The sequence below is a fragment of the Pangasianodon hypophthalmus genome, chromosome 16 (genome assembly GCF_027358585.1).
Source record: "Pangasianodon hypophthalmus isolate fPanHyp1 chromosome 16, fPanHyp1.pri, whole genome shotgun sequence".
In the NCBI taxonomy this organism is placed as follows: Eukaryota; Metazoa; Chordata; class Actinopteri; order Siluriformes; family Pangasiidae; genus Pangasianodon; species Pangasianodon hypophthalmus.
The window spans coordinates 12,419,404-12,447,310 of NC_069725.1; the positions used below are offsets into that span (position 1 = coordinate 12,419,404).

Consider the following 27,907-nt stretch of genomic DNA (forward strand, 5'->3'; position numbering starts at 1 on the left):
AGACCCCGAAACAGAAACATCTAGACAACTAATTTATGGTGTGAGATAAGGGGTTTATGCCAATTGTTCACACCATCCTGAAAAATATGTTCCACTTGCCTGCATACAACTGGCATACTCACAAGAGCATATCTGACCTATTTAGAACATGCCAGTAAGCTGGGGTCATTTTCAAGGGCCACACCCATAATTTCTAAATGTGTGGTCTGCTGAGTGACCTGTTCATCTGGGAGAGTATGTCTGGTTTGAGTGCCCTTCAATAACATCAACAAGTGGAACCATGATCTGTTCAGACATAATGGAGCAGCAGCACTGGTTGCATAGTCTGTTAAATGCACTGCAGTATCATTCATAATGGTGACAGTGGTGGGAAGGTATATAACTCTAGCCAATTTAGCCAATTATGTGCCAATGCATCCTGGCCCAAAGCCTATCTCTTTGCCCTGTTCATAAACCACACTGGGTGAGTTGTCCGTCTATTTGCAAACAGATCAACTTCCATTCTGCTGTAGGTGTCCAAATGGATTTGTCAATTCCCACATATAGGCTTGCTGCAAGACAGCAGATCGGCTATCTGATTGTGTCAGCACAGAAATTACACAGCTCTCTATCACAGTATATTGAGATGAAATTAAATAATGAATATGATCGCAAAATGCAGACTTTTAGCTATAATTTGAGGATATGTACATCTAAATTGGGTGAACAGTGTAGAAAGTACAGCACTTTTTATATGTGGTCCCCCCCTTTTAAAGGGTCAAAAAGTAACAAGTAAGGACAGTTGGCTGTCCAACTGTTCCATGGCATGGTGTGTGTTATTCTCTCTTTATTTCACTTACAAGTATGCAGATGAACGGTCTAGAGTTTGTTTCAAGTGTGGCATTTGCATTTGGAATCTGTTGCTGTTAACTCTCAATATGAAGTCCAAAGAGCTGTCACTGCCATTGATGCAAGCCATCATTAGGTTGAAAAAACAAAACAAACCCATCAGAGAAAAAGATTAGGTATCCATTCATGCCACTTCCACTGCTTGTTCACCCACCTCAACATCACTTGCGATCTTTGACTGCATAGCGCCAGAATAATGCGATGAATAAACCGCAGTATTTCCATAGGCTGTGAGTTGTGCTTTGTGCATTGCTTACTGCATTATGCTGCAGTTAGGACAGGGTTCTGTAAGTATGCCATGTCCATCATCCAGCTCCATCAGGGCTTGGCATAACAAAGAACTTGCCCTGAAATACTCAAGAGGTTGGAAAATTTGCCATGCTCAACAATTCACGCAAGTTCTAAATTTGTGTACTTGCTATGATTTTAAGACTAGTTACTTTGCCTCAGAGTGCCCATGCTGCTACACTTAAACAACAGTCCCCAGATCTTGTTCAGCAATACAATCAGTCATGGCAAGATTAGTAAAGTCAAATATGAGTACTGCCAATCACCTACAGTGTGCCTCAATGCACTCTCTCTGACATTGCAGATTTTAACAGTAACAAAACTAGCAAAAATCGAAAGATGAGAGTGCTATACTCAGTCTCTTTGAAACCATTTCCTCTACTTGATGAGACCAGAATGGGAAAGGGGGTGAGTTTGATGTAGCAGTGACCTTTTTAGTATACACATATGGAGTCACCATCATGAGTTGATGACTCACCATCAAGTCATCCAAAATTGGTACCACAGTTGGTACTTGGCAAGGAAATGAGCAAATGGGAAAACTCCACCAGTTCAGAAAGAAAACACCCTGCAATCTGGGACAAAAGGAAGTAGAATAATATTTATTGAAACAGGCACACAAAGCCTCTTCCCACTCTTGGAGATCCTGCTAAAGGCAATCAAGAGTTTGGACAAATATGACAAGGACTGAAATAACTTATTAGTTTTCTTTTTTCTTCTTCTTCTTTTTTTTTTAACGAAGACATTTTCAACGCTGAGTCATTTTGTCCCAAGCATATACTGTACATGGCATAGTACTATAAAGCTTACTCTAAGAAACTCCTCTGTTGTAGGCCTCTCTGTGCCTCTGGCATGGATAAGCTAGAACTACAGGACTGCCTGGAGCATGGCCGCGTTGCGAAGGTAATCTTCCCCTTTCCGCATTTTTCAAAATTTTATACTGAACGTACTGAAGATATGGTCAAACAGCCAGCACCTACAGAGACCCACACTGGATTCTATTATTACTCACTGCATTATTCACCAGCCTAGTACCTTGAAGTGTGCTTTTATGAACTTTGGCCTTTTGTAAACTCTTTGTGAAGTAACACTTTATCACCTTGTGTCTCAAGTTTGGAAAGGTGCGTACCATCACAACCCGCTCCAACTCCATCAAGCAGGGTAAAGACCAGCATTTCCCTGTCATCATGAATGGCAAAGAGGACATTCTGTGGTGCACAGAGCTTGAGAGGTGAGCACCATTTTAGATCAAACTAGCTTTATATCACATACCCAGGTAGGACATGTCACAGTGACCCATAGTTATATTTCTATACTGAATAGTCAGTTGCTTGAAAAGAAATTTCACTCACAAAATTACACACTCTAATTAATTCTCCTAAAAGAATCTAATTATAAAAACATGTAAGGTACAGGGTGACTGTAAGAGATAAGTGACTCAATAAATTTACTCATTTTGTGTATATATACATATATGAAAATTCTGAGAAACTTTTCACCTACTTGATTGAGCTCATCAGTCATTCTGTATCAAAAATGCAGTTGCTTCAGCTACTTAATTAGTAAATCCAATATCAGGAACATTATGTTTTCAGAGATTTAAAAAGTTACAGAAAAGTTTATTGTTATGTCAATAAGGATAAGTGAAGTGACTTGTGGCCAAGTATGGTGACCCATACTCAGAATTTGTGCTCTGCATTTAACCCATCCATGTGCACACACACAGTAGTGAACACACACCCGGAGCAGTGGGCAGCCTTTTTTTTTTTTGCTGTGGCGCCCGGGGAGCAGTTGGGGGTTCGGTGCCTTGCTCAAGGGTCTCACCTCAGTCGTGGTATTGAGGGTGGGAGAGAGCGCTGGTCATTCACTCCCCCACCTACAATCCCTGCCGGACCCAAGACTCGAACCCACAACCTTCAGGTTCACCTTCAGGTTGCAAGTCCGACTCTCTATCCATTAGGCCACAACTGCCCCATATGCTGCAATATACAGTATGTTATTTTAAGCAGGTTGTGGCAGTAAGAGCAATTTTAGTGAACATTTCATTTTAAATTTTTAGCATTTATTTGCTAATCACACACTTAAATATAAAAAAATCACACAAAGATACAAACTCCAAGCCTGACTAAAGAATTTAAAAGGTTTGAGAAGCTATGAGGTACCTTTAATAATTTAGTTAATAAGTTTAGCTGACATATATTGTCATTTGAATGGTCTTCTCTTGTCTTTTAGGATTTTTGGGTTCCCTGTCCACTACACAGATGTGTCCAACATGGGACGTGGTGCCAGACAGAAACTGTTGGGTCGTTCATGGAGCGTACCAGTCATCCGGCATCTCTTTGCCCCTCTGAAGGACTACTTTGCCTGTGAATAACAGCCAAAAAAGGTGTCCAGTCCACTCAGGCCAAAGTCACACTGGCTTAATACCTACAGCAACAGAGCACCAAATGGCTTCACAAGACACAGGGGAACTCTTGAGGTTTCGTTATTTTTGTCTCATTAGAGACACAAGCAAGATTTTGTCCAGCAGGTGATGCTGTTGCTTTGAGCCATGAATGGTTTTTAAGGGCCTACTTAAGGTAGGACAAGAGGCTGTTTTACTAATGGATGACCATACACCTTCAAACTCATCACATTTTACACAAAAGTACTTGATTTTCAGGGATCTTGTTTCACTTAATGATGCCTTTTCTACCTTGACAGACAGAAATGCTGGTGGACAGGTTTAAAGATCTCATCCTGATAGACAAAGCTGACATTCTGGCAAAGATTAACATTGTATCTCATTTAATGGTTATGTGATATGTGTACTGAAATCCCATGTTTTTCTTCTGTGAGCTATGTGCCATCAAACTCTGCATTATGATAGTTTACTTTTTTTTAAAAAAAAACCCTATTCTTCAAGGACTATGCTGTCTTTTTGCAGTTCAATATTTTAGTTTCTAGTAGAAAGATGTAGTAAGATTTAATGTCCCTTAACTTTTTGTTGCTTCTCAAAGAATTGAAACATTGATTATTTGCCAAAATGTCAGAGTTGTTTACAAGTAGAATGAGTTATTTTAGAGCTTGAGGTATTTAAGCATGGAAAAAAAGAATTCAGTTAGTCTCACCAAAGATCAAAACACCCAGACTGAGTCTTAATTTCAAGTCATAACATGATTCCTTAGAGTTTGGACTTTTCCCAAAAAGGGAAAGGTTGACAATTTTTTATAATATTTTGTTGTTATTGTTGTTGTTGTCATTTGTGTAGTGACTGTGGATTGTGTGACCTTTGACAAGCATTTGTAATGCATTCCTTGTACTATAGGTCTTTTTACTCAAAGAAATACTTGAAATGAGTGCATCAGTGCAAAAGCTAAACTGTGAGCCCACATTATATATATTTGCAAACATGTTCTTCTACAAAGGACTTTCCATACATTCAAGGGAAAAAAAAATCTTTAAAAGATAAAGCATTGTAAAACAAAGCCAAATTGTTTTACAAAAGCCAAAAGCCAAACAAAGTACAATTGCTATATAAGCAGTTTATCTGATATTTTATATTTTTAAATTTATTACCAGTAATATCATGAGTATTAAAAGAACATGTCACATCCAGGTCTTCGTAACAAGAAATCAAAATGCAGTAATTACAAATAACACACAGGGTACTGTTTTTATATGTTTACATTCCTAACTAGTTTTTAAGGTCTTCACATAGACCTTCACTGGAACTGTATTATGAAAGTGACTTCCTGAAAGATGAGGACTGATTTTGAACTAAAAAAGTACCCGAGTTTCTTTACTGTTGTTTCTTTGTTGTATTGGGTGCTCTGTCATAACAGGTTGCATTTTTGCGCTCCTTCCTTTTACATTCTTTTTTTAGTATCATTTTCAAATGTTTTTTAAACTTATGGTGCCTTTTGAAGTACAATACACCTTGGAGCCTGTTTTATTGCTTTAAAATAGAAAGTAATACTTAAGCTCTACATGTATGTGCTTCAGAACGACTACTGTTCAGAATTAAAGCTTGAATATGTTGTTAACTGTTTAAAGACAGTATGCTGAAATATCTTTGTTTTAGTATATCATGTAAGATAGAAGTTTTCTATCACTTATATTTGCATTATAAAATGACAACTACAGACTTCTAATAGCCCAAATGTAGGTCTATGTAAAAAATAGCACAAAGTACTGCCTACTTTTCACATTTTGTAGACTTTATATTGTAGTGTTTTAAATTTTTTTAAGTTCTAACATTTTATGTAGTTGTTCTTTAAATATGATGCATAAATATTTGTCATCTGCTTGCTATTTGGTAAAATAAAAACACATTAGCACTGAAAACTTACATATTAACAGTACATTTTATACAAAGTCCATTTTGGAGCATTTTTGATAAGTACTCCATGACTTTATTTTTATACTTTTGTACTCATTTGTATGCTTTTGTATACCTTTTTTATTTTTTTATTCATAACTATATGTAACAAAGTGTTGTTAGTGGCATTGACACCAATAAAGAAGATACAGCCTTTACTGTACTATACAAAAATGTGCTGACTGTTTACACTGACAATTATTTATTTGGCAAAGGTGATGTAGAATCCCATCCATGCATAAGGCTGTTAAAGGAGCCGACAGTGATACAAGTGCTGAAGGGCTACATTTCCATCCAACCAGACAAAATGCAAAACAGTTGGAGGAAAAACAGCATGACAACTAATACCATACGCTTTTAGACACACAAATACATATGAACACTCACACACATTCACACAGGAACACAGGGAGAAAAACATGAATTACACAAAATTTGTCTACATACAGGACAAGGAACATGGAACATCAATCACCTGAACAGATGTTCAGCAAAGAGAATATTCTTAGATAGGCATACACAACATGTTCAGATGGAGAAAGGAGAGGTCTGCAGTGCAAATTAAACTGGGTACATAATTCCATTATCCGAGTCCAAATTAACAACATACTTCCATGTGGCGAAGGTATCACCAGGCACAGATCCTTCACAGAGGATAGTAAGATGGATGGAATGTAGGCCAATGATGAGTGATCACTCTATGTCGACTCTATGTAGATATAGGGAGCACTGGCAAAGTGGAAAATTTTGATTATTTGAATAGCCTAAATTTGTAGTGTTTCCTCAGTGTGAGGTTTATGATGAATCTCCAGTGCTTTATCTTTATAATACTTTTTGAGGTATTCCTGCTCTCTTTAGTAGACTAAAATCTGCTGTAAGAGACTGTATAATTGAATGTTATGCTCATACAAAAATCATACCAATTTATAATCCCAAATATAAGCTAAATTGTCACCATATCCTTTGGCTAGAAAGGTATTTGGCATGCCACAATATGAACATGCAACCTTTTTATTGACGGCTCGGTTGCTCTAACTGTGGCGTGGTGCCAATGAGGCTGGTTTGAATATTTCAGAATCAGCTGATCGCCTGGGATTTTCACACACAACAGTCTATAGTGTTTTCACATAATGATGTGAAGAAAAAAAAATAAAAAATCAAGTGAGCAGCAGCTCTGCAGGTGGACATGCCTCGGTGATGAGAGAGGTCAGAGGAGAATGGCCAGACTGGTTTGAGCTGACAGGAAGTGATGTCAAACTTTTAGGTGAATGGGCTACAACAGGGCAAGACCACATCAGGTTCAATCCCGGATATATTGAGCATAGGCTCACCAAACAGGACAGTTGATTTGAAAAAGACCAGGCGCCTCTGACCACTCTCATCAACAAGGTGCTTCCACCCACAGAACTTCAGCTCACTGGATGGTTTTGTGGGTTTTTGGACCAAACTCTAGACACTGTTGTGCATGAAAATCCCAGGAGATCAGCAAATGAAATGCTCAAAGCAGCTTGTCTGCCACCAAAAACCATGTCACTCAGAAAATATTTTTTTCTGTAACATTTCCTGAAGCTCTTGTACATTATGTGCATGATTTTATGCACTGAGTTTCTGCCACATGTTTGGCTGATTAGACAACTGCATGAATAAGCAGGTGTATGTGTGTAGGCAGGTGTCAGTGGTATATACACTCGCTGTCTACTTTACTAGGAACACCTGTACTCCTACGTATTCATACAGTTATCTTATCAGCCAAACATGTGGCAGAAGCACAGCACATAAAATCACACAAATAATGTACAAGAGCTTCCGGGAAGAATATGGTAACAAAAACATTGAACCTTGTGGTCTATGGGCTACAACAGCAGAAGACCACATCAGGTTCCACTCCTCTCAGCCAAGAACAAGAACCTGAGGCTATCATGGGCACAGACTCAACAAAACTGGATAGTTGAAGATTAGAAAAAAATCACCTGATCTTTTTCCAGTCTTCAACTGTCCAGTTTCAGTGAGTCTGTGCCCCAGATTCTTGTTCTTGGCTGACAGGAGTGGAACCTGATGTGCTCTTCTGCTGTTGAAACCCATCCACCTCAAGGTTTGATGTGTTTTGCTTTCTGAGATGCTTTTCTGCTCACCTTGGTTGTAAAGAGTGCTTATTTGAGTTACTATAGACTTCCTGTCAGCTCAGACCAGTCTGGTCATTCTCCTCTGATCTCTCTCATCAACAAGGTGTTTCAGCCTGCAGACCCTCCGAACACACGTGATGTTTTTTGTGTTTTGCACCATTCTGTGTAAATTCTACAGTCTGTTGTGTGTGAAAATCCCAGGAGATCAGCGGTTTCTGAAATACTCAAACCAGCCCATCTAGCACCAACTACCACACCACTGTTAAAGTCACAGAGGTCACATTTTTCTTCAATCTGACGTTTGATGTGAACTTTAACTGAAGCTCTTGACCTGTTTCTGCAGGATTTTATGCATTGTGCTGCTGTCACATGATTGGCTGACTAGATAACTGCATGAATGTGCAGGTGTTTCTAATAAAGTGGAGAGTGAGTGTACATATACCAGAGTTTCATACGTACTCACAAGATTTATAGTCAAAGGCTTTTAAATGTGTATGCACTTTATACAGAAGACTGTTTCAGGTGTATACCTATGAGCATATTTAGTGGCATAGTTTCATAGTTAATATGAATTAATCTGCAAAAAATGCTCTTTAAATACCGCCCTCGCGCCATGGCTAGTCATGGGCTAGCATATCACAGATAAGATATTAGTAGCTACACACAGTGAGCGTTCATGTTAGCGGGTTTAAACGGTATAAATATGTTGAAATATGTTTGAGACTTCTTCAGCTCATTTACTTGTGTTCGTCAAAAGTTGTCGAAACTGTCATGACTTAACGTTGGCTAGTTAATTAAAGTTGTTCATTGTTATACAGAGTAGTTTGTTAAACTCTATATTAGATGATTAACCACTCAGTGTTTCACAAATACTGTAGTCTTAGGTTTCTTTAAGCTGGTTAAAATGGATTTATGTGGATTTATGAGTTATAAACGTTTAAGGTGAAAACGTAAAATAGGTAAAAATTCGATACAAAATAGAAACGCACACTTCGCTGGTTTGTTTACTCACGGCGTGGGCTAAAACACACCAACACACACACACACATATCGTGTTTGTACACGTTATCAATGAAGTCTGCGTGCGAAAATATAAAGCAACAGTTATGACACACTGCGAATTCATATAATTACGTTTTATTATTTTTGCTCTGTAGCACTTTACGCACTCATTGCCGTTTGTTTCGACCTGGCCTTTAGGTCAGCGCTAACTTGTTCGCTTTCCGTTCCTCGTGAATATTGACCAATGATAGCGTGCGCGCGCGTGTTGGGGGCGGAGCCACGAAGAATCGTAACAATTAACGAGGTGTTCGAAGGGGCGCGTGCTGGTAAGTTGAGAAAAAAAAAAAAGAAAAACTTTGTAAAAATGAACTTATTTAAAAAATAAATACTAGCTATATTACGGTTATTTAGATACAGTCGGAAAACAGATATTTATTACAGTCAATTAGTGTAAATAACTTTGCGGGGTAGTGTAGGTATTTTTCGTAGACATGTCGGTCCAGTTACGCGAGTATAGACTAATACAATTCGGTTTCTTAGCTAGCTAGCTAAACTAGGAAGACATTTTAGAAGTTAGCCTAAATGGAGCCATTTGTAACACACCGGTCCTTTTCGGTGTTCAATACTCGGTTATAATGCGTTTTTCTCATTTGTACCAGGAAGACTCACAATCATGGGGTTTATTTTTTATTTTGTTTGCCTGCTATTATTGTTTGTAAACATACAGCTGGCCAACTTTCTCAGCAGCTGTTTCTGAGCCTTCCCAGTTGCGTTGTCCTGCAGTGGTTGGATTATTTTTTCCCTGAGATAGACACCAGTCTATCTCAGGGCACCATGCATAAACACACGAACATATTAACACTTTCATTCACATGTAGGAGCAATGTAGTGTTGCTAATCCAATCTTTTTGGGAGATGGGAGGAAACCAGAGAACCTGGAGCAAATCTGTGCATACACAGGGAGAACATACACAACTCTGCACAGAGAGTAACCTGAACTCAGGATCGAACCAGGAGACTCCTGACTGAGAGATAAATCAAACATTCAATGTCTATTACTGTAAATAGAGTTGTTTATACTGTAAATGTAATCATCAGTGATATTGCTGAAAAGCAATTTTTATCTAATTTATTACAGTATTGTCAATATTATCATATCACACAAATTTAATTCAGAGTTCATAGAAAGAAAATTGTCACCATTTTAATTCAGAAGTAAACCAGTAACTGGTGAAATAGCCACTGTAAGACTTTTCAGATTACATTAATTAAAAAAAAAGTTTTACAAGGTTTACAGTAAGTTAAAATGTCAGAGTTCTTGTTTTCTTTTTGCATATTTTTATATGTTTAAAATGTTTAATGAATTAACTCATTTCTTCTTCTTGAGTAACTGCTTTATCCTGGCTAGGGTTGCAGAGAAATTTGTAATTATTAATAGTATGTATGACTGAGTGTAATTTATGTGTACTATATGGTAATAATATTAATAGGTAATTTATTTCTTCGAAGCCCACTTGTCATGTTAACACTACAATGCATTATAACTTACAATAAGTTAACTGCATGCATGTGGCATGGAATTTCCCTCAGGTTATGGAAAGATGGTGGTGAGTGTGACACTTAAATCAGATGCCAAATATAGTGACTCTGAGTTGCTGGCCTGGCTCAATCACACTTTGCAGTCTGGATTCAACACTGTGGAGCAAACATGCTCAGGTATTTATACCTCAGGGTTTACGCAACCCTTTAATTTAGCCAAAATCATCAGAATCAGAAAGTGCTTTATTGCCAAGTGTGCTCACACACACAAGGAATTTGACTTGGTATGTGAAGCTTCCATTACGTACACAAATAGGCTTTGCCCATTATATACAAATTAGGGAAGGATGATATTGCAAAAACATCTTCAATGATACTTACTTTTGCTCAGGTTGAAGGTGGAACACAGAAGACGCTATGTGAAACAATATGAAAATTATAACTCGTATGTTTTTTTTTTTTTTTACATTCCAATTTTAATAAAACTATTTAAAATGGTCTGATCCCTTACTTGTTACTCTGAGTAAAATTGACATTGGTTGATGTTCTAGAAATTCTGATGATACTCAAAAAAAAAAAAAGTAAGGTGACTTAACTACTTACAATAATGTTTTTATATTATCATATTGCTTCTTACAATGATCTTATAGTGCAAATACACTATATAGCCAAAATGTTGTGGATACCTGACCATCGTGCCCATATGTGCTTATTGCACATTCCATTTCAGATTTAATCTCTCCTTGCTTTTATGATAACCTCCACTCTTCTGTGTGTGTGTACGTGTGTGTACGTGTGTGTACGTGTGTGTGTGTACGTTTTCTAGGTGCTGCCTACTGCCAGTTAATGGACCTGCTTAACCCTGGCTGTATTGCTGTGCGAAATGTAAAGTTCAAAGTAGAGGATGAAATAGATATAACGAACAACTACAAGCTACTTGAAGGTGCCTTCATCAAGACTTCTATAAATAAAGTAAGTTTTAGTAACGTATGATATCGTATGACCCAACGTACAGCACCTGTCCCACATCAAAATGCAGGAAACATGCAGGTAGTGTTTACAGAGGCGATTTAGCTGTACCATATATATTTGTTGGTCCCTTGCTATGGTTATCAAAAGACTAGACTATCAAAATTTGCCTGGCATAAACGCAGAAGAGGAAAGGATGCAGGACATGAAAGAAGCAGTTGTTTAAGGTAGCCGTGACTTTTGCTTTGTGCTGACTTTATCTAGGTGAATTTTAACTGGTGAACCTAGGTCTTGTGAGTCAAATTTTAAATAGGTTACCTGTAGGCAAAAAAGTGCCAGGTGCTTTATATATTTTACTTTGTATTTCTATATCAAAAGATTGGTGATTCAATAATAAAAGTATAGCGTAGGATGTGCAGTGTGTCACCATTCAATATTTTCTTTCATCATGTAGGCTATCATAATTTTCTTTCTGTATATATAGTGTTTTTTGTGTAAATACCAATTTTTATTACTGTGTCGATGCTCAGATCTTCAAACGTCTACAAATGTCTGTTGATTGTCTGTTGATATCTTTCACTAGGGGAGAGCTGGTACAATTGTAATTTTTTTTGTTTGTTTTTTTTAATTGCTCAGCGATGATTTAAATGACAGACTTCATACTTCCCATTGAACATCATGCAACAACAGCATACATCATGTTTGCTTTTTTAATCAGTTGCAAGTTTACTCATATCGTCAGCATGTACTCAGCAATCAGTGAGACTAAAAGGAGCCTCATCTTACAATTGTACCTTCAAAGTTGCACAATTGTAACATTGTGTGGGTCAGTTGTAACACCACTCAAAAGCTTACTTGTACAACAGGGAAAAAAATCAAATTAAACCATCATGCATTCATTACTCCTTGTGATATACTTTTTATGGTAAAATATTGCATAATTACAGTAGATCAGAACAATCACCTAAGCATGTATTGTAACTGACTGATCATACAGATCTCATAAAGATGTAATCTCATAAAGATGTAATCCTTTTTAAGGTCACAGCAAGGTAAAACATCTGAAATAGTGCCCCCCCATAGCTTCCTTCCCAATAGCTGGGCCATAGAGGCATCCCTGGAGATAAAGGTTCTTAATATAATTTTTCTTAATATAATTTTTTTTTTAACTCATTTGGCACAAAATGGGTTTTTATGATCATCTCCAACAGGATGAATCCCACAGCCCACGGTGTCACCACTGTATATGCATATACAGAAATCATATTTGTATGGTCAAAATATAATGCTCATGGAAATTGGACAGTTGAAGATTGAAAAAAAATACAAGGTTGCATATAAATCCAAACATTTCTGTAGATTACAGTTAAATATCAGTTTAGTTAATATGTTTTTATCATTTTTGCTGTTATCCTCGAGCTGTTCTGTCCACAGGGCATGAGCTAGGATTTTTTGTCATAATTTTTTTTTTCCCTGTTAGTAATGTTGGCATGTTTATGTGTTTATTATATACAAAATAGTTTATATTCATACATTCATAGGAAGGGAAGTGTTTGGAGTATTTTGTGCACCGTTCTGAAGTGTTCCATTCGGAACTATTTGAATTATTAACAAATTCTTTTTTCCTATAGACACTGGAGATTGAAAAGTTGGTCAGTGGGAATATCACAGAGACGTTAAATCTACTGAGGTGGTTCAAAGTGTTTTTTGAGCACAATTTTGCGGGACATAGTTACAATCCTGTAATGGCTCGAGGTGGACAGATTCTGGAACCCTATCTCCCTAAGAAACGAAGGGCTCTTGTGCAGCTGGACTTTTGTGAGACTTTGCATTTCCTTTCCATTGTCCTTTGATACTATACAAAATTTCAGATTGCATAAAACCCCTGGTCATTTCTTATACATTTTATTTCTTTGCAACAGCGGTTCCAGACCGGCTTAGTGAAAATGCTGACACAAAAGTGGAGAGAAATGTTCTGGAGTCTTTTTACTCCAGCCGGGCTGTGCTGTGTTTTATCAGGAAATACTGTCCCTCTGTCTTAGCCAGCACAGACTCATCTATTACATGTAGCAAAGCCAAGCAAGTGCTGGGCCAGAAATACCCAAAAGACTTTGTCGCTGTCTGTAACCAGACCCCTTACTGCCTGTATATGTACCATGAAGGGGAGAAAGCTTATGTGGTCTTGATTGGGTATTTCGACCAGACTGCTGGAGAGACCAGAGTGAGGCTGCTTGACATCATCGAAGAGGTGCATACTACCTTATTGAACTGTGTTGTGGAGACTCTTAAAAAGTTTGAGATCCCTCTGGCTAACCTTGCAGCATTTTATTCCAATGCACCCAATCTTACAGAGCTGATTTCAGGCCTGAAAGCCTTGAATCCTGGCACTGTTTTTCTGTGTAGCCTTACTGGTGTTGCAGAACAAGCATGTCACAGTGGTATTACGGCAATGGAGCTGTCAGCACAGATCCAGGAACTGATCAAGGAAGTCCACCAGCACTTCTCCTCTCTACCAGACTTTCTGAAGGAACAGCTTAATAATGTGGAGTTCAATCTCACCCCTTCTTTGATATCTGATTGTCTTAGCCTCAGAACAACAATTTACAAAATGGCCACAGCATGGTCAGACTTAGTGCAATACTTTAATTTTCAAAGTGCCAGCAGTAATTCAAACAGACAAATTTGCTGCCTCCTCAATGATAAGGCTTTGAGACTGAATTTCCTGTTTCTGAGCCATGCCCTGCAGCCTCTCTGCAAATTTCAGGAGAGTTTGGACTGTGGTAAAGAGGTGAGAACATTGCTCCAAGATGCCTGTAGTTTAGTTCATGTTTACATATCTAGCTTCCTCACTCCCAAAGCTGTGGAACGCTTCTTCAGGAGAGGTAACTTGGGCTCACCAATGAAGGACATGATGGAACATCTTCCAAGAGACAAGGTGAAGGTTGGTGAAGGGGTGGCGGAATATCTTCGTCAAAATGATGCAGAGCTAAGTGGCTCTTTAGACCTCTTTTACAAGAGTGTTGTTTCATTCTACACAGCAGTCAGTTCCAGTATTGTCAAGAGTTTACCCATGTCTCATTCTGCTCTGAGAAACATGGATGCCCTCTTAAGCCCAGAAGGCAAGCTGGAAGTCACCGGGAAGGCCGTATCTGATTTAGGTGTCCAGTTTGGTCTTTGTACATGTAGAGAAGCCTTCAGCTTGTTGACTGATGAGTTTCTTGAGTATCAGTTTGCTGAGCAGGAAGATAAACTTGCTGGTCCGGCTGTACAGTCACTGGAGCAGTACTGGAAGGCAGAGCTGAGGATTATGGGAAAAACGTCTCTCTTTCGAAAGCTGATCCTCAGCCTGTTGGCCTTGCCCAAGACACTGAGAATGGAAAGGATTTTTGCACAAGTGAGTGACCAATGAAAGACTGTGAGTTTATGGACTGCATCTTACCTCATCTTAGTTCATCCTGTTAAAGTAAGGCATGATATTGTAGAGCAAAATTCAAAAGAGAAATATAATATGCTGTGTTTGTTCCTTCATTTGTTGGAGATGCCTACCAAAGCCTAGAGCCATATGTAGTCCATTAATGTATTTTAATCTCTTAAATGCATTATATAGTTATATATTTTAAATATAATTCAGGAACTACTGTGAAATATGTAGTAACTAAAGTGAAGTAGTTACCAAATAGGAAATTTTGGACTTATGAGAGTGAAGAATGCCAGTCTAGACTCAGGAATGTAGGTACTGAAAGGTTAAATTCAGGTTCCATATGATTTGCCTTTCTCTTAGTCATTGATAGTATAATTAATTAATAGTTAATATAATTAATAGTAGTTAATTCGGTAGGTTTCGTGCACCTATAATTTACACCCTGGCCAGGAATACCTGGTCTTGAAAACTAAAGGGTATTGCCTGTATCTGTATGTTTTTGGTGATCTCAGGTGTTTGAGAGTGTTGATCACTGCATTGATAGCAGTTTGGAAGAGAGAAAAATTGACATCTCTGACTGCAAAGACATGGTACACAATGATGATGATGTCACAGACGCTTGCTCCTACAAAAGTGCCCCATCACACCCTCTCAGCCCTGAGACCCAGGAGAATTCAACATCAGGTAATTATGACTTCCTCACATTCACAACTGGATGAGTGTGTGACCGTGGCCCTGACCAGAATAAAGCAGGTATTGAAAATGAATAATATACACACTTGCATCATTTCAACATTACACTCTTGTGCCAATTTTGTGAAAAGACCAAATTAATGAACAGAACATAACCTTAATTTCTTTGTACTGATCACCTCAAACCACATGCTTTAAACTGAGACCTGTTATGATTCTCAGATGTTATTGATCTGACTGAAATTGAGGATGTTATTTTTATGGAGACGAATGCCAGTGCCTCTGGTTCAGACACAGAGATGGCAAAGGAAAACCCAGGTTAATAACATGACTATTTTACCAAATAATTTCTCACTGATGTGGTTTCACATGCATTGGCAGAAGATAAAGTATTAAAGATTTATTTTTGCTTTTTTTGTGGTTTAATTTGTCCACAACAAAAGACTTTTCAGAATCAATAGTTATAGATGATGATGATGGCGACGACGACAACGACGACGAAGACACAGATGATGATGTGATATGGACTGATACTTTATATCCAGAGGTACTTTTTTTTTTTTTTTAAATACTTTTCTCTACACAGTGCTAAATGTGTTTATTGGTTTAAAGTTACAATTTCAAATGAATTCATGTTTCATGATTTCTTTTGCAGAAAACAAAAGACAATATTTCCTCAACGCCTAATAAAGAAATGGAGTATTCATACCAGGTAAGCTAATAAAATCAGATTATTGTAAATTATCATTGCCATTGCTTCAGGCTGTGTAGTCTGAAATGTTGAAATTACTTTTAAAATGTAATATATATTGATTGATGTATTAATTTTAAGTTACTCCATGTAATGCAATTTAACGTAATTTTACAAACAGCAAGCAAATGAAGCACAAAAAGCCCAATATATATTTAATGGAGGTTTATTGAAAAGAGAACATTATCAAAATAATATTTTTCATATACATTTGCTATTTTAGCAGCCTGTACTATAAGTATCAGGAAGAAAGACAGTTAGTAAAATCTCTCTATAGTCAGGCATATACAATATAGAACGTAGTGTGTCCTGTTACATGGTTACCCGTGAAAGTATTATTATTTCTACATGTATTGCTTGGGTAGCTATGGGGAATTGGGGAGAACTTTAGTCTAAATAATGATGGGTGTCCTAAATGCTTTGTATGTAATGTTCATTATTTAAATTACAAGACTATATAGCAGTTTCTGAAAGAATCAAGGCACTTTGAAATCAGTAATAATATTACAATATCATTACTCCTATTGCAGTCAGTCTGTGAAATGAAGCTTATGATTGTGCTGAACCCTGTAACTTGGGAATCTGTGCGTGTATTGGGTTTGTCTCTCTGGGGAACCCCTTAAATTTTTTTTTTTATATATAAATACGGTGGATATAAAAAAAAGTCCACACCTCTCTTAAAATTGCAGGTTTTTGTGATGTACCAAACGATACCAGGATATGGAAGATATGAAGATCATTCTTTTTCCACCTTCAGTATGATATAGCAACCAACAAAATTCAAGTAGAAACAAATAGAAATGTCTGAGAAACATAAAGAAAAGTAGTAACTAATACTTTGTTAACGTGTGTAGAAGCTGAGTACTCTTAACTACCAAACAAACCCTTCAGGAACCCTTTTATAAGAATGTACTTCACATTATGTATATTGTATTATATACTCTCAAAAATGGTGCCACACTTTATCTTTTCCTGTCACTGGAGTGGTACCCTTGTCTTTTGTACCTTTGGATAATACAGATATAGTGTACCATTTAAAAAGATTTAAGGTACGTAACTGGACCTTGATGCATTGGGCATAATTACACTAAATGCACCTTTCAAGGTACAAGGTAGGAAGGTGCATACTAAATGACCAAAAAGTACATGCTTAAGTGTGCCACAGTTTGGTACCATTTTTGATAATGTATACAACACAATGCATAAAATATGTTCCTCAAGACTTCACTGGGTACTTGAATTCTCAAAATTTTACATAGAATCCCAACTTTAAAAGGGAAATCCTTTGTTGTCGGGTTGTATGTATAATATTTAATGGGTTCCTCAGACAAACAAACCCAAGAATACTTCAGGGTGGTATATGGAACATTTTTCACTAAAAACTTTGTGCTGTTTTTCCTTTGGCTTTGTCCACACCTGTAGGATGGGAAGCCTTTTGCAGCAGGGGAGATGGTATGGGGACAGGTGGAAAGCTTTGCTCTGTCTCCTGGTCTGGTGCACAGATGGACTGAGGGGAAACCCAGAAAGCATATTCGTAAGGTGGTGTGGTTTGGGGATGGTATGGTCTCTAAGGTAAGAGTACAAATAGTTTGTTTGTCCTGCACTAAATCTTCAAGCTGCTCAGGGTTGACATGCCCTTTCCGTTCCTATGATTGCAGGTTCATTCAGATGGTCTGCAGCCTTACGCTGCATTTGCACAGTGCTTCTGCCCTAATTCCTTTGCCATGGTGACGACGTACAAAGATGCCATCTTTCATTCTTTGCAGGTCCGATTCAGCATTGACCTATATGCTGCGCTCACACCAGCAGCCATTTTTCTCCACATATTGCTCATAGCAACCCTGGGCCCATAGCAGCACACACAGGCTCAGGAGCTACAGTTAAAGACTAGTACGTGAAACCAAATAGCACAGTGAGGGAAAACAGAAGTTTTTGGTTTTTTTTTCTTTTTTTTTTTTAAAGCTCCTAATTTACATGAAGTTAAGCAATTACCTCCCTTGGCAATTATGTGTCATTTTCCCTACCCAATTTCCATGGTCCTTTCTCTTGTTTGCTGTACCATGCCAACTCACACTGAAAATGAACAACTACCATAAGTGCTGAAAGCAAAGAATTAGAGGTTCAGTCTACTAGAACTTGTTGTTAGTGTTAGCTTACTCTTGCCTGTTGTGTAGTGTTGTAGAGTGCATAGTTTTCCTGTTTGCATAGGTGCTAAGTAGAGGTTTCAAAACTTCTTCACTAGAATGAGAATTATTGGCTGTTGGTAATATTTGATTATTAAGCTCTTAAATATCCTGGAACTTAAAAGGTATTAAATGTATATTCAGTTATTTTGATGGAAGTCCCTCTCTTCAGTGTTGTCCCCCCATCCCACCATTTTAATTTAAATTGAATTCGATGCCAATAGATTTTAAGTTTTAAAACTTGAATACCACAGTCCGTTTCTGTCTGCTTGCTGAGGGAAAAAATGTGTGTCATCTCTTCCTGTGCCATTCGTCTTGTTCCTGTGTGCCTTCAGGTGGCTGCTGAGCGTGCAGGAAAAGTTTTTTGTCTCAACTCAGACTCTAAGGAAGACCTGCTTAGACTAATGTTGGACTGGGCTTTTGGAGGCTTTAAACCATCTGGACCAAATGGACTCAGACCACAATCAAGAGAAGATGGTATACAAGTTCATAAAAAAAAAAAAAAAAAAAACACCACTTCAACTTCCCAAATTTGTGTCATGGGAGACTCTAAAACTTATTAAACATAAACTGATCTGTTGTGTCCATTGTGTTCATTTTCAGAATACCTTAAAATGTTCAGTTGGAGCGTCCAAAAATGGAATAAAATCATTGTCAGTGAGACTCAGAAAGATCAAGAGAAATTAGAAAAGTTATGCAACTTAAAAGAAGTGTCTGTGTGCTTGAAGAGACTGTCTCTGGACCTGCAGAATGGCCGGTTGGACCTAAAGGATGAAAATGTGAAGGAAAAGCTTTCGTATGCAAAATCAAAACAGTCTTCCTTACAGAATGAAAAGAAATTCTCTCTATCTGCCAGTTGGCCAGCTCCCAGAAAACAGAAATGTGTTTCCAAGAATAAGAATCAAAACAAAGACCAAAGCTCAATTGTTCAGGGAAAGCAAGACTACAACAGGTGTATGTATATCTTTCCTGTTAAGTATAACTTTTCACAAAGTGGTTTAGTGTCATTTGAGTTTGTAAAAGTTTTTTTTTTTGCTTTTTTCTTAATAGATCAAATGGCACATGAGGTTTTTGTCAAAGGGAAGAACATTGAAGGTGGGAAAATTGGTTGTTGAGTGCACCATGATTGTTGTAACTCCATTTTAGTTTTGTAACTTCATTCTTATTTTAAATTCTGAAGATTTCTGCTTATCATGTGGAACCGCACATATTGAGATCTTCCACCCACTGTTTGAGGGGAGTCTGTGTTTGAAATGCAAGGTACTGTTGGGAACAGCTGTTCACCATAAATACACCTTTTGGTAGAATACTGTTTACAGTGTAGAAACTGGAAATGATATTTTTTTGTTGGCTGTGTAGAATTCACATACAGTCATGTGAAAAAGAAAGTACACCTACCTTCATTACTAACATTAACATTTAATGTGCTACAGAGGCCTGCAGGTCACATGATGTGGCTCTTGGGTTTTTCGTTATATCTCTGCGCATTAAACAGTCTGACCTTGGACTGAATTTGCTGAGATGCCTGCTCCTGGGAAGATTGGCAACTGTTTTGAAGGCTCTCCATTTGTAAACAATCCTTCTCATGGTAGAATGGTGAATTTAAATTTTTTTGGAGATGGCCTTATAACCCTTGCCAGACTGATGAGCAGCAACAATTGCTTCTCTGAGGTCATGGCTGATGTTTTTTCCTCTTGACATGATGTATACACACACACTTGAATGCTCCAAAACATTAACCTGCCAAAAGTTCTGCTTTTATAGAGGTAGTCAGACTTCTTGATGATTAACTAATCTTTTAGTTAATCATTTCCTTAGCAACACCTAGATGTTAATTGTTCTCTTAATGATTGTGGAAGTAGGAGATTTAGGAGATTTGCTTTTTTGCTTGAATGTTGGTTTGCTTTTTGGGAAAAAATGACTATATATTGAAATCTGTTGTGGTTTTGCTTGTCACATGAGGTTATTTGTTTGTTTATAGAATCTGGTGAGGACCACACAATTGTTATTTAATAAATAAATAAATAAATAACATAGAATTGAAGGAGGGTGTACTTTCTTTTTCCCATCGCTGTTCCTTTAAATGTTTTAAGTGAATTAATGTATTTAGATAGTAGTCTCATTGTTATTTACATTCTGGTGATAGCTATCTGTTATCTGTGTAGTATCTATATCTTCTTAGTAGTATTATACTGATGACTGTTCATACCTGTGGGTGTGTGTTGTGTAGGATAATTTCACAGAGACATTATATCAGTATGATGAAGATGGATATCAGTCATACTGCACTGTGTGCTGTGCTGGGCTGGAAGTTATTCTGTGTGGACATGACAGCTGTTCCCGGTAAGTAAATTTGAATTGATCATTCATAAGCTTCCTGTTTCAACTATAACCATGGTGCACCATGAAACAGGCATTCTTATACTTGAGTTTGTCTGGTACATTTAATATCACATGGCCATGAATAACCTGTGTTTAAAATGACTTAGACTAAAGACTAAATGCTTCCATTTGAAGGTGTAGGAGGTTGGCCAATTAATGAATGCCAGGACCTCCCACTGTATGCTTGAAACACTCCTCAAACATCCACAGTGTTGGGTTGTGACAAATCTGTTTAACTTCATTTCCCTTAGTGAGGTCGAAGTGTTGTACCTTTTTTTAACTGAGTAGAAAAGACACTCGGTCAAAACTAGGTGGCCTTTAACAGGAACATCTGTACAGCTGCTCATTCAGGCAATAATTCTAATCAGCAGTGCAGTGAATAAAATCATGCAGGTGCAGGTCAAGAGCTTCAGGTAATTTTCACATCAAACATAAAATGGGTGCTTCTGCGTGGCGCAGCAGAATAAAAACCTTCTTCCTATTATCGGCGGATTGCAAGTTCCAGTCCTGATGATGCCACAGCCATCCATGCCTGGGAACCAAGTGAGCAAAATTAGCTATGCTCTCTGGGTGGGAGTAATGGCATCGTCACTCTCCACTGTCAGTCACAGCAATACTCGCCAGGTGCTGCCATCTATGAGTTCATGTACTTGAGAAATGGGTATATACCGCTTTCTTCCAAGTGTATTACACTGCCATGTGACATGGCATGAGCAGCAGTTTGAAAAAGATGCGGTTGGCTGGCTTCACGTGTCTCGGAGGAAGAACGTGTTAGCCTTCAACCTTCCTGGTTGGTAGTTGTTGTATGATAGGAGAGAGCTAGCTGATGGGTGGGGAGTGGCAGGTGACCAAACTGGAGAGAAAATGGAGGGGTGGTTACATCATCAAACTGCTGATGTTCTGGGGTTTTCATTCATAACAATCTATAGAGTTTACACAGAATGGTGCAAAAAATGCATCCAGGTTTGCAGGCAGTTCTGTAGCAGAAAAAGCATCTCATAAAGCACAACATGTCAAACCTCGAGGCAGATGGGCTAAAACAGCAGAAGACATTGGGTTCCACTCCTGTCAGGCAAGAACATTTATCAAGAACAGAGGCTTCAACTGTTTTTGCTCTGTCAAAAATTGAGTAGCCTGTGATCATGCTTTCAAGTAACTGTTTCCTGTTCTTCTTCAGATGTCAAGAGGGTGTCATTTTATTTGAACAGACAACAAAATGTGTACTTTCACCCATCATCACTTGTTGTTTTCTGCTGCCCCGGTTTGATGTGCAGCTAGGATCGTCCCACTGTGCTAAAAGACTGTGCACATCACCTCTTCGTCAGAAGTTGTTCTGATGAAGCATAGATCAGGCTTACTTGATACATCACAGCAATGTCTACAATAAAAGGTCACACATAGACAAAGTTTTATCTATACTGTACAAAATTATGCCATTTCCAAATGAATTTCATACATGTTTGAAAATTTCCTCATTATATTATTGTTGTTGTTCCTCTTTTGGCTGCTCCCGTTAGGGGTCGCCACAGTGGATCATTGGTCTGTGTATTTGATTTGGCACAGTTTTTACGCCAGATACCCTTCCTGACGCAACCCTCCCCAATTTTATCTGGGCTTGGGATTGGCACTGAGATCGCACTCTTGTACGCAACCCCAGTGGCTGGGGTTGGTACCCTGGCTTTGTGGCCTAACCACTAGTACTCCAGGGACCTCCTCATTATATTATTGTTATTTCTCTCATTTAGACCGATTGCTTTAGCTGCACTTGTTTTGTCTCCTGTGTGTAGCTCCTACTGCGTGGACTGTTTGGATATCCTGATTGGTAAAGGCACATTTAATCAGCTAAGAGACTTGGACCCATGGATCTGTTACCTGTGTGCACCAGAGAGAAGCTCCGGGGCTTTGAGACCCAGACATGATTGGAGTATCCGTGTTCAGGAATTCTTTGCCAACAACAGTGCCATGGAATTTGTATGTGTTTTTTTTAGTGTTCCTCAGTTCCTACTGTAATGGTGATGGTACTGTAACAGTATTGTAGCTTACCCTGTAATTTAAAACTTAGCCTATACCCCTGACCCTGGCACAAACATAGTGAATATCAACAGTAGTGATGCACTATGAGTTCCTGTCATATAAAAGCAAAGACACAAGGAGCAATGCCATACTTTTATCATAGACTATAGTGTTTCAATTTTGTTTTTGATGTTTACCCCCAGCAATTTTGCTTATTTTTAGCTAAATTTTGTATTTCTTAGAAAACCTTGGATCCACATAAAAATCCCCCATCTTTAGCTTATTTTCACACAGGAACAATTCACACATTCTGACTGAGTCCAAAGTGGCTTCCTAGTCACTTTAGATGTACACTACTTAGTATAATAAATACATTGCCATTCTGTAACCTAAGTACATCAAGCTTTTGATGATGGACCAACATTATACTTTGTTTTAAATGCAAAAAGTAATTGCATATAATATATGCATATATATAATATTTTGAAAAACAAAATACTGTGAGGTATAGAAATAAAAAAAAAATCTATGTGCACAAAGAACAGATTTATACCTGAATTGTGGTATTCTAAATCTTGTTGAATTGTGGGGTGTCTAGAGCCTCCCACCCTGTTTGTGAATCTCTTATCAGTCTGATATTTTTTAGATTTCTGTCCCTTTTCTGTAGCACATAAATTCCAATGAGTGGCAATAATTGATAATTAATTGTGAAATCCATTTTGTACACAACATAAACATTGTGAGGTTTAAAATGGTTCTGAAGGTGTTCAGAGTGAAGTACTGGCTATAGTAGGTTTCTGGAGAAGAGTTTTTCAGACCCTACTGAAATTTGCAAGAGTAACTACTTACCTGATACCACTGATTTTGTCCTCACTCTCAGGAGCCACATCGGGTCTATCCGTCAATCCCTGCCAACCAGCGACGTCCAATCAGGGTCCTCTCCTTATTCGATGGTATAGGTACAGGTAAGTTACAGAAGGGTGTACATAAGGTGTTTTTAGAGGAGAAGCGCTTATGTTCGGCTGAAGATTTTCCACCGGAGGGAGCTGTTGGCACTGAAGTATAGAGCACTATCTGCGAATGGGGGGAGTGGCAATATTGTATATCCACAGGAATGGCGATAATTTTTTAAAAATCCAGAACTTAACAGTATTTCCACTGGGATTGTAAAACCATGTATGTTAACAACACTGTAATGTGAAACATATCACTTACATACACATTTTGGAAGAATACTTTAATATTTTATATATAAAATGTACCCGTGACACTGGATAGGGTAGGGAACTTTCATGTGCATTAAGACCAGCAGCACATGGGTATACAGTGGTGCTTTATAGTCTACAACTGTGAGTCCTCGTCTGGTCATGTCTATGATATGTTAATAGTATGTGTGTGTACATTTTAGGATACTTGGTACTGAAGGATCTGGGCTTTAAAGTGGAAAGATATGTTGCATCAGAAATAGATGATGAGTCCATCACTGTCTCGATGGTGAACCACGATGGAAAAATCACCCAAGTGGACGATGTCCGTGGAATTACTAGGAAGCATGTATGTATATGCCTTTTCTGCACTTTGTTGTTTCTATGTTCTTCACTCAGTCACTTTGGCCTTTTTTTCCCCCTGTAACCATAAAGTAAGCCAAAATCTGTAAATGTTTAAAGTATTAATAAGCTGCTCTCATTTTGAGAGCTCTCAGGGATTTTGACTAGACTTTATTAGGAGAGAACAGAGATAGCTACCCCAGTAATCTATTTCAAAATGAAAGTATACTGTCAGACTGTTGCACTGTGTTTTTCAGATTGAGAAATGGGGTCCATTTGACCTTCTTATTGGTGGCAGCCCATGTAACGACTTGTCCATAGTAAATCCAGCACGGAAAGGCTTGTTTGGTATGACATTCTGCTATCGATCTTCGATTTGTTACTCTATTTGAGCATAATCCCAGTAATCTAAATGTGATGTAAAAAAGAGGTTTTTATGGTTAATGGGTAAGGAAAGGCAAACAGCTAAGCACTTTTAATAATTGTTCGCAACTTTTTACATTGTCCGGAACAGTACACAGTTTTGGATATGCATCCAAACCTCATGAACTATCATTATCATTAAACCTAATTAGCCTCAACCTATCCATCAAAATTAGTGAGTAGTGTAAATCTTTTTCTAAGATAAAGTATTAAGACTATTGTATAATACTCATGCAGTGGGCATTTCTTACACTATGTAATGTTATAACGAGCTCTTCCCTAATGGCAAACCTCTCCTGTTTGCAGAGGGCACAGGGCGGCTCTTCTTTGAGTACTACCGGCTGCTGAACATCATGAAGCCCAAGGAGGATGACCCTCGACCGTTCTTCTGGCTTTTTGAGAACGTTGTATTCATGAACACCAGGGACAAATCTGATATCTGCCGTTTCCTTGAAGTAAGGCTGTGCAGAATTATGTGTTATTCATGTGAATGTGTCTTGTTCAGGCAGTTTGTGTGTTTAGTGTTGTCTTAGATGTTCCTGGCATGTTCACCTAAGTGGCAGTAAACTTAGAGTTCTTCTTAAAACCTATTCACAAACCTGCTGACTAACTTTTACTAAGGAATTCCCAATCTGTGAGAGGGGCGAGGTTACATGCATGGATATTAGCAGCATTTGGCTGACATGGTAGCACACTGCATAGTACTCAATTCCCAATTCACAGTTTCATATTGCACTTTTGATTCCTACATATAAACAAAAATCTAAATCCTCACAGATAGTTTGGCTACCAGTGTATATTATAGCATTCGATTTACACTGTGCTCTTATATAGCTGACTGTATCTGAGAGCAACCATGGCCTTGAGCTTCTCAAATAAAACTGTTTAAATTTGTTGAGCAATGTGTCAGGAGGGCCTTTGGAGTTCATCTACGCTCTATGACTTAACTTGCTTTTGTGAGGCAATGAACGGTGTTGTCAAAAACCTTGATTTGCAGAGATAAATTCTTAGTTGTGACCACATCCCTGAGTAATCTAGAATCAGGACAATACCTTTTCAAAAGGCCTGTTCTCATTAATTAACTCAATTGCTTGGTTAAACACTGCTGCAGGCATTTAGGATCATATTTTTAATTAAATCTTGGTGACTTAAGATTTTTCTGGTCTATTTTACAGGCATAGACACAGCTGAAATGCTTTGTGAATTACTCTTACCCTTATCCTCTTTTCTACTTTGTATTAAAGCCCTTAAGGTACCTTATTTCTTTCCATTTTCTTGTTTTGTGGTGTGCGCACGTGTGTGTTCTGTTAACAGTGCAACCCGGTGCTTGTTGATGCTGTTAAAGTGAGCCCAGCCCACAGAGCACGGTATTTCTGGGGGAATCTGCCAGGCATGAACAGGTATGTATTTCATGTTCACTACAAAACTGCTTTGCACCTTTTATGGAGACTGCAGTTGATTTTTAGTTAGTTTTTTAAAACTAAACTCTATCCATTGTGTCCATAGCATAATAGTGATTGCCACAAGAATCAAGAATTTTTTACTTCCTTGTACTGGGAAAGAACATAAAACCTGTTTACCTAAAGCCCATTACAAAAATGTTAACAGCCCCAACAGCTGCCCTTAGACTTTCATTATGAGTGATTTTTTTTTTCATAAAGGGAAACATTAATGACAATTACAGTCACACCACCATAGCGTAGATAGGTTGACAAACACTGGTATATTCCTTTAACTCAGCAAAATGAGTACATTTTGTAAACTATTGTCTTATTCTCATCTAGACCAATCATCGCCTCTCAAAATGACAAACTGACCCTCCAGGAATGCCTCGAAACTGGCCGCACTGCTAAGGTCTGACACATTTTTTTTATCTTAAACATGTAGTACATAACAATGAAAATCAATAAGGGAATGTAACACAATGCAGAGTGCTTAATAAAAGTGTAAAACTGGAGTTAAGTGTTTAAAAGTTTGAACCTATACTGTTAGCTTCTTTTGGCAATTTTGTTTAATATAATTTATGTATGGCTTAGTTTTGGGGCTTTTAGAGCAAATGAGCCAAGAGTGGAAGTGTGATAACTCTACTATCATTTGCTAAAGCTGGAATGACCTGTGCTAATTAACCTCTATTCCATGTGTGCAATTATTTTTAGTATGTCAAAGTGCGGACTATCACCACTCGCACAAACTCCCTCAAGCAGGGAAAAAATGACCAGCATTTCCCAGTATCCATGAATGGAAAGGATGACAGTTTATGGATCACCGAACTGGAGAAGTTAGTTACTTTTTTGCGTTCATATGTATGTAGGTAATTATGTTAATATTAAACCCACAATTTCACCACTTCTTCTTGTACTTGTATCAGGATTTTTGGATTTCCAAAGCATTACACAGATGTGAAGAACATGGGTCGCATGCAGAGACAGAAGTTGTTGGGTAAATCCTGGAGTGTCCCGGTGATCAGGCATCTCTTTGCTCCACTGAAGGATTACTTCGCCTGTGATGAATTTCCCCTAAAATGAGGAGTGTTTTAAAAGACACTCTCTATCTCTTAAACAGAGATTTACTCTCAGGAATATTTCAAGTAATTTTGCTTGATATTTTAAAGTTTTTTTTTTTTTAATTCTTTTATTTTTTTAATTCATTTTACTGAATGTATGGTTAAATCAAGATTGCCGCAGGCAATATCTCAGTTTTATCTAGTCTAACAATTGTTTTTAAAATATTTAGGGTTTCCTGCCAGACTGTGGCTTTTAATGAATTAAATGAACTGATGAACATTTTGAATAAAATACCTAGGCTCTTGTTTTTTTAAAATATTCATTTGCTTATTTTCTTGTTTTCTATATTAATATACACACATTTGAAGTCATAAAATATATGTACTGTACTTCAAAGATTTATACTTGCGCCTATTTTCTGTACATGATGGTATGGTAGCGTGAAATGGTGCCAAGAAGCCTTACACTTACAAATTGCCTGTAGGTCATAAATCACTCCTGGCTCACTAAATCACTCCTTTTCCTTTGGCACGGCAGGATGCCACAATAGACCTACACACATACTAATTTGAAATCAGATTTCAAATTGAAACGTTACTGCTTGTCATATGCAATGATAATCAATGAACACTCCCAGTCAAATGTCTTTTTTGTACCATTTCTGTAACAAACCTGTGTGATACATACATTAGTGATGATTTGATCTATGACACAAGTGATTAAACAGGTAATATACACTATATGGCCATATGTTTATGGACACCTGACCAATCACACCCATATGTGCTTTTTGAACATTCCATTATAGATTTAGTTCCCCC

General features: G+C 37.8%; 2 protein-coding genes across 12 annotated transcripts in view; both read left to right on the forward strand.

The window, feature by feature from the left end:
- dnmt3bb.1 (DNA (cytosine-5-)-methyltransferase 3 beta, duplicate b.1) overlaps window positions 1-5,710 on the forward strand; it is a 47,422-nt gene extending 41,712 nt beyond the window's left edge. For all 6 annotated transcript variants that reach the window (XM_026920662.3, XM_034311868.2, XM_034311869.2 and 3 more), the window contains exons 20-22: window positions 2,010-2,079; window positions 2,289-2,407; window positions 3,409-5,710. In XM_026920662.3, the coding sequence (XP_026776463.1) occupies window positions 2,010-2,079; window positions 2,289-2,407; window positions 3,409-3,550 (331 nt within the window). In that variant the 3' untranslated portion in view covers window positions 3,551-5,710. The remainder of the gene's footprint in view (window positions 1-2,009; window positions 2,080-2,288; window positions 2,408-3,408) is intronic.
- A 2,379-nt stretch (window positions 5,711-8,089) lies between these two features.
- Window positions 8,090-27,404, forward strand: LOC113530266 (uncharacterized). Of its 6 annotated transcripts, XM_034311978.2 has the most exons (26): window positions 8,090-8,181; window positions 8,860-8,987; window positions 10,252-10,377; window positions 11,027-11,172; window positions 12,801-12,987; window positions 13,092-14,563; window positions 15,103-15,274; window positions 15,506-15,601; window positions 15,727-15,830; window positions 15,939-15,995; window positions 17,457-17,606; window positions 17,693-17,800; window positions 18,553-18,694; window positions 18,821-19,171; window positions 19,268-19,312; window positions 19,398-19,477; window positions 20,448-20,560; window positions 22,387-22,570; window positions 23,493-23,577; window positions 24,021-24,166; window positions 24,417-24,507; window positions 24,889-25,037; window positions 25,897-25,982; window positions 26,367-26,436; window positions 26,739-26,860; window positions 26,951-27,404. In XM_034311978.2, the coding sequence occupies exons 2-26, from the start codon at window positions 8,906-8,908 to the stop codon at window positions 27,105-27,107; spliced, it is 4,521 nt and encodes a 1,506-aa protein (XP_034167869.2). In that variant the 5' UTR covers window positions 8,090-8,181; window positions 8,860-8,905; the 3' UTR covers window positions 27,108-27,404. The 6 variants fall into 6 exon arrangements, 5 of the variants coding, with proteins under 5 accessions (XP_034167869.2, XP_034167871.2, XP_034167873.2 ...); XM_034311980.2 differs by lacking the exon at window positions 8,860-8,987 and having other exon boundaries at window positions 8,159-8,181; XM_026920095.3 differs by lacking the exon at window positions 8,090-8,181 and having other exon boundaries at window positions 8,237-8,987.
- Window positions 27,405-27,907: the final 503 nt, after the last annotated feature.

Bases quoted from the DNA above. Each gene is read 5' to 3' on its own strand.
- LOC113530266 (XM_034311978.2), top strand. From the start codon at position 8,906: ATGATAGCGTGCGCGCGCGTGTTGGGGGCGGAGCCACGAAGAATCGTA. The intron at 17,607-17,692 runs GTAAGAGTACAA...CTATGATTGCAG, and splicing joins GGGATGGTATGGTCTCTAAG to GTTCATTCAGATGGTCTGCA. The intron at 25,983-26,366 runs GTATGTATTTCA...ATTCTCATCTAG, and splicing joins AATCTGCCAGGCATGAACAG to ACCAATCATCGCCTCTCAAA.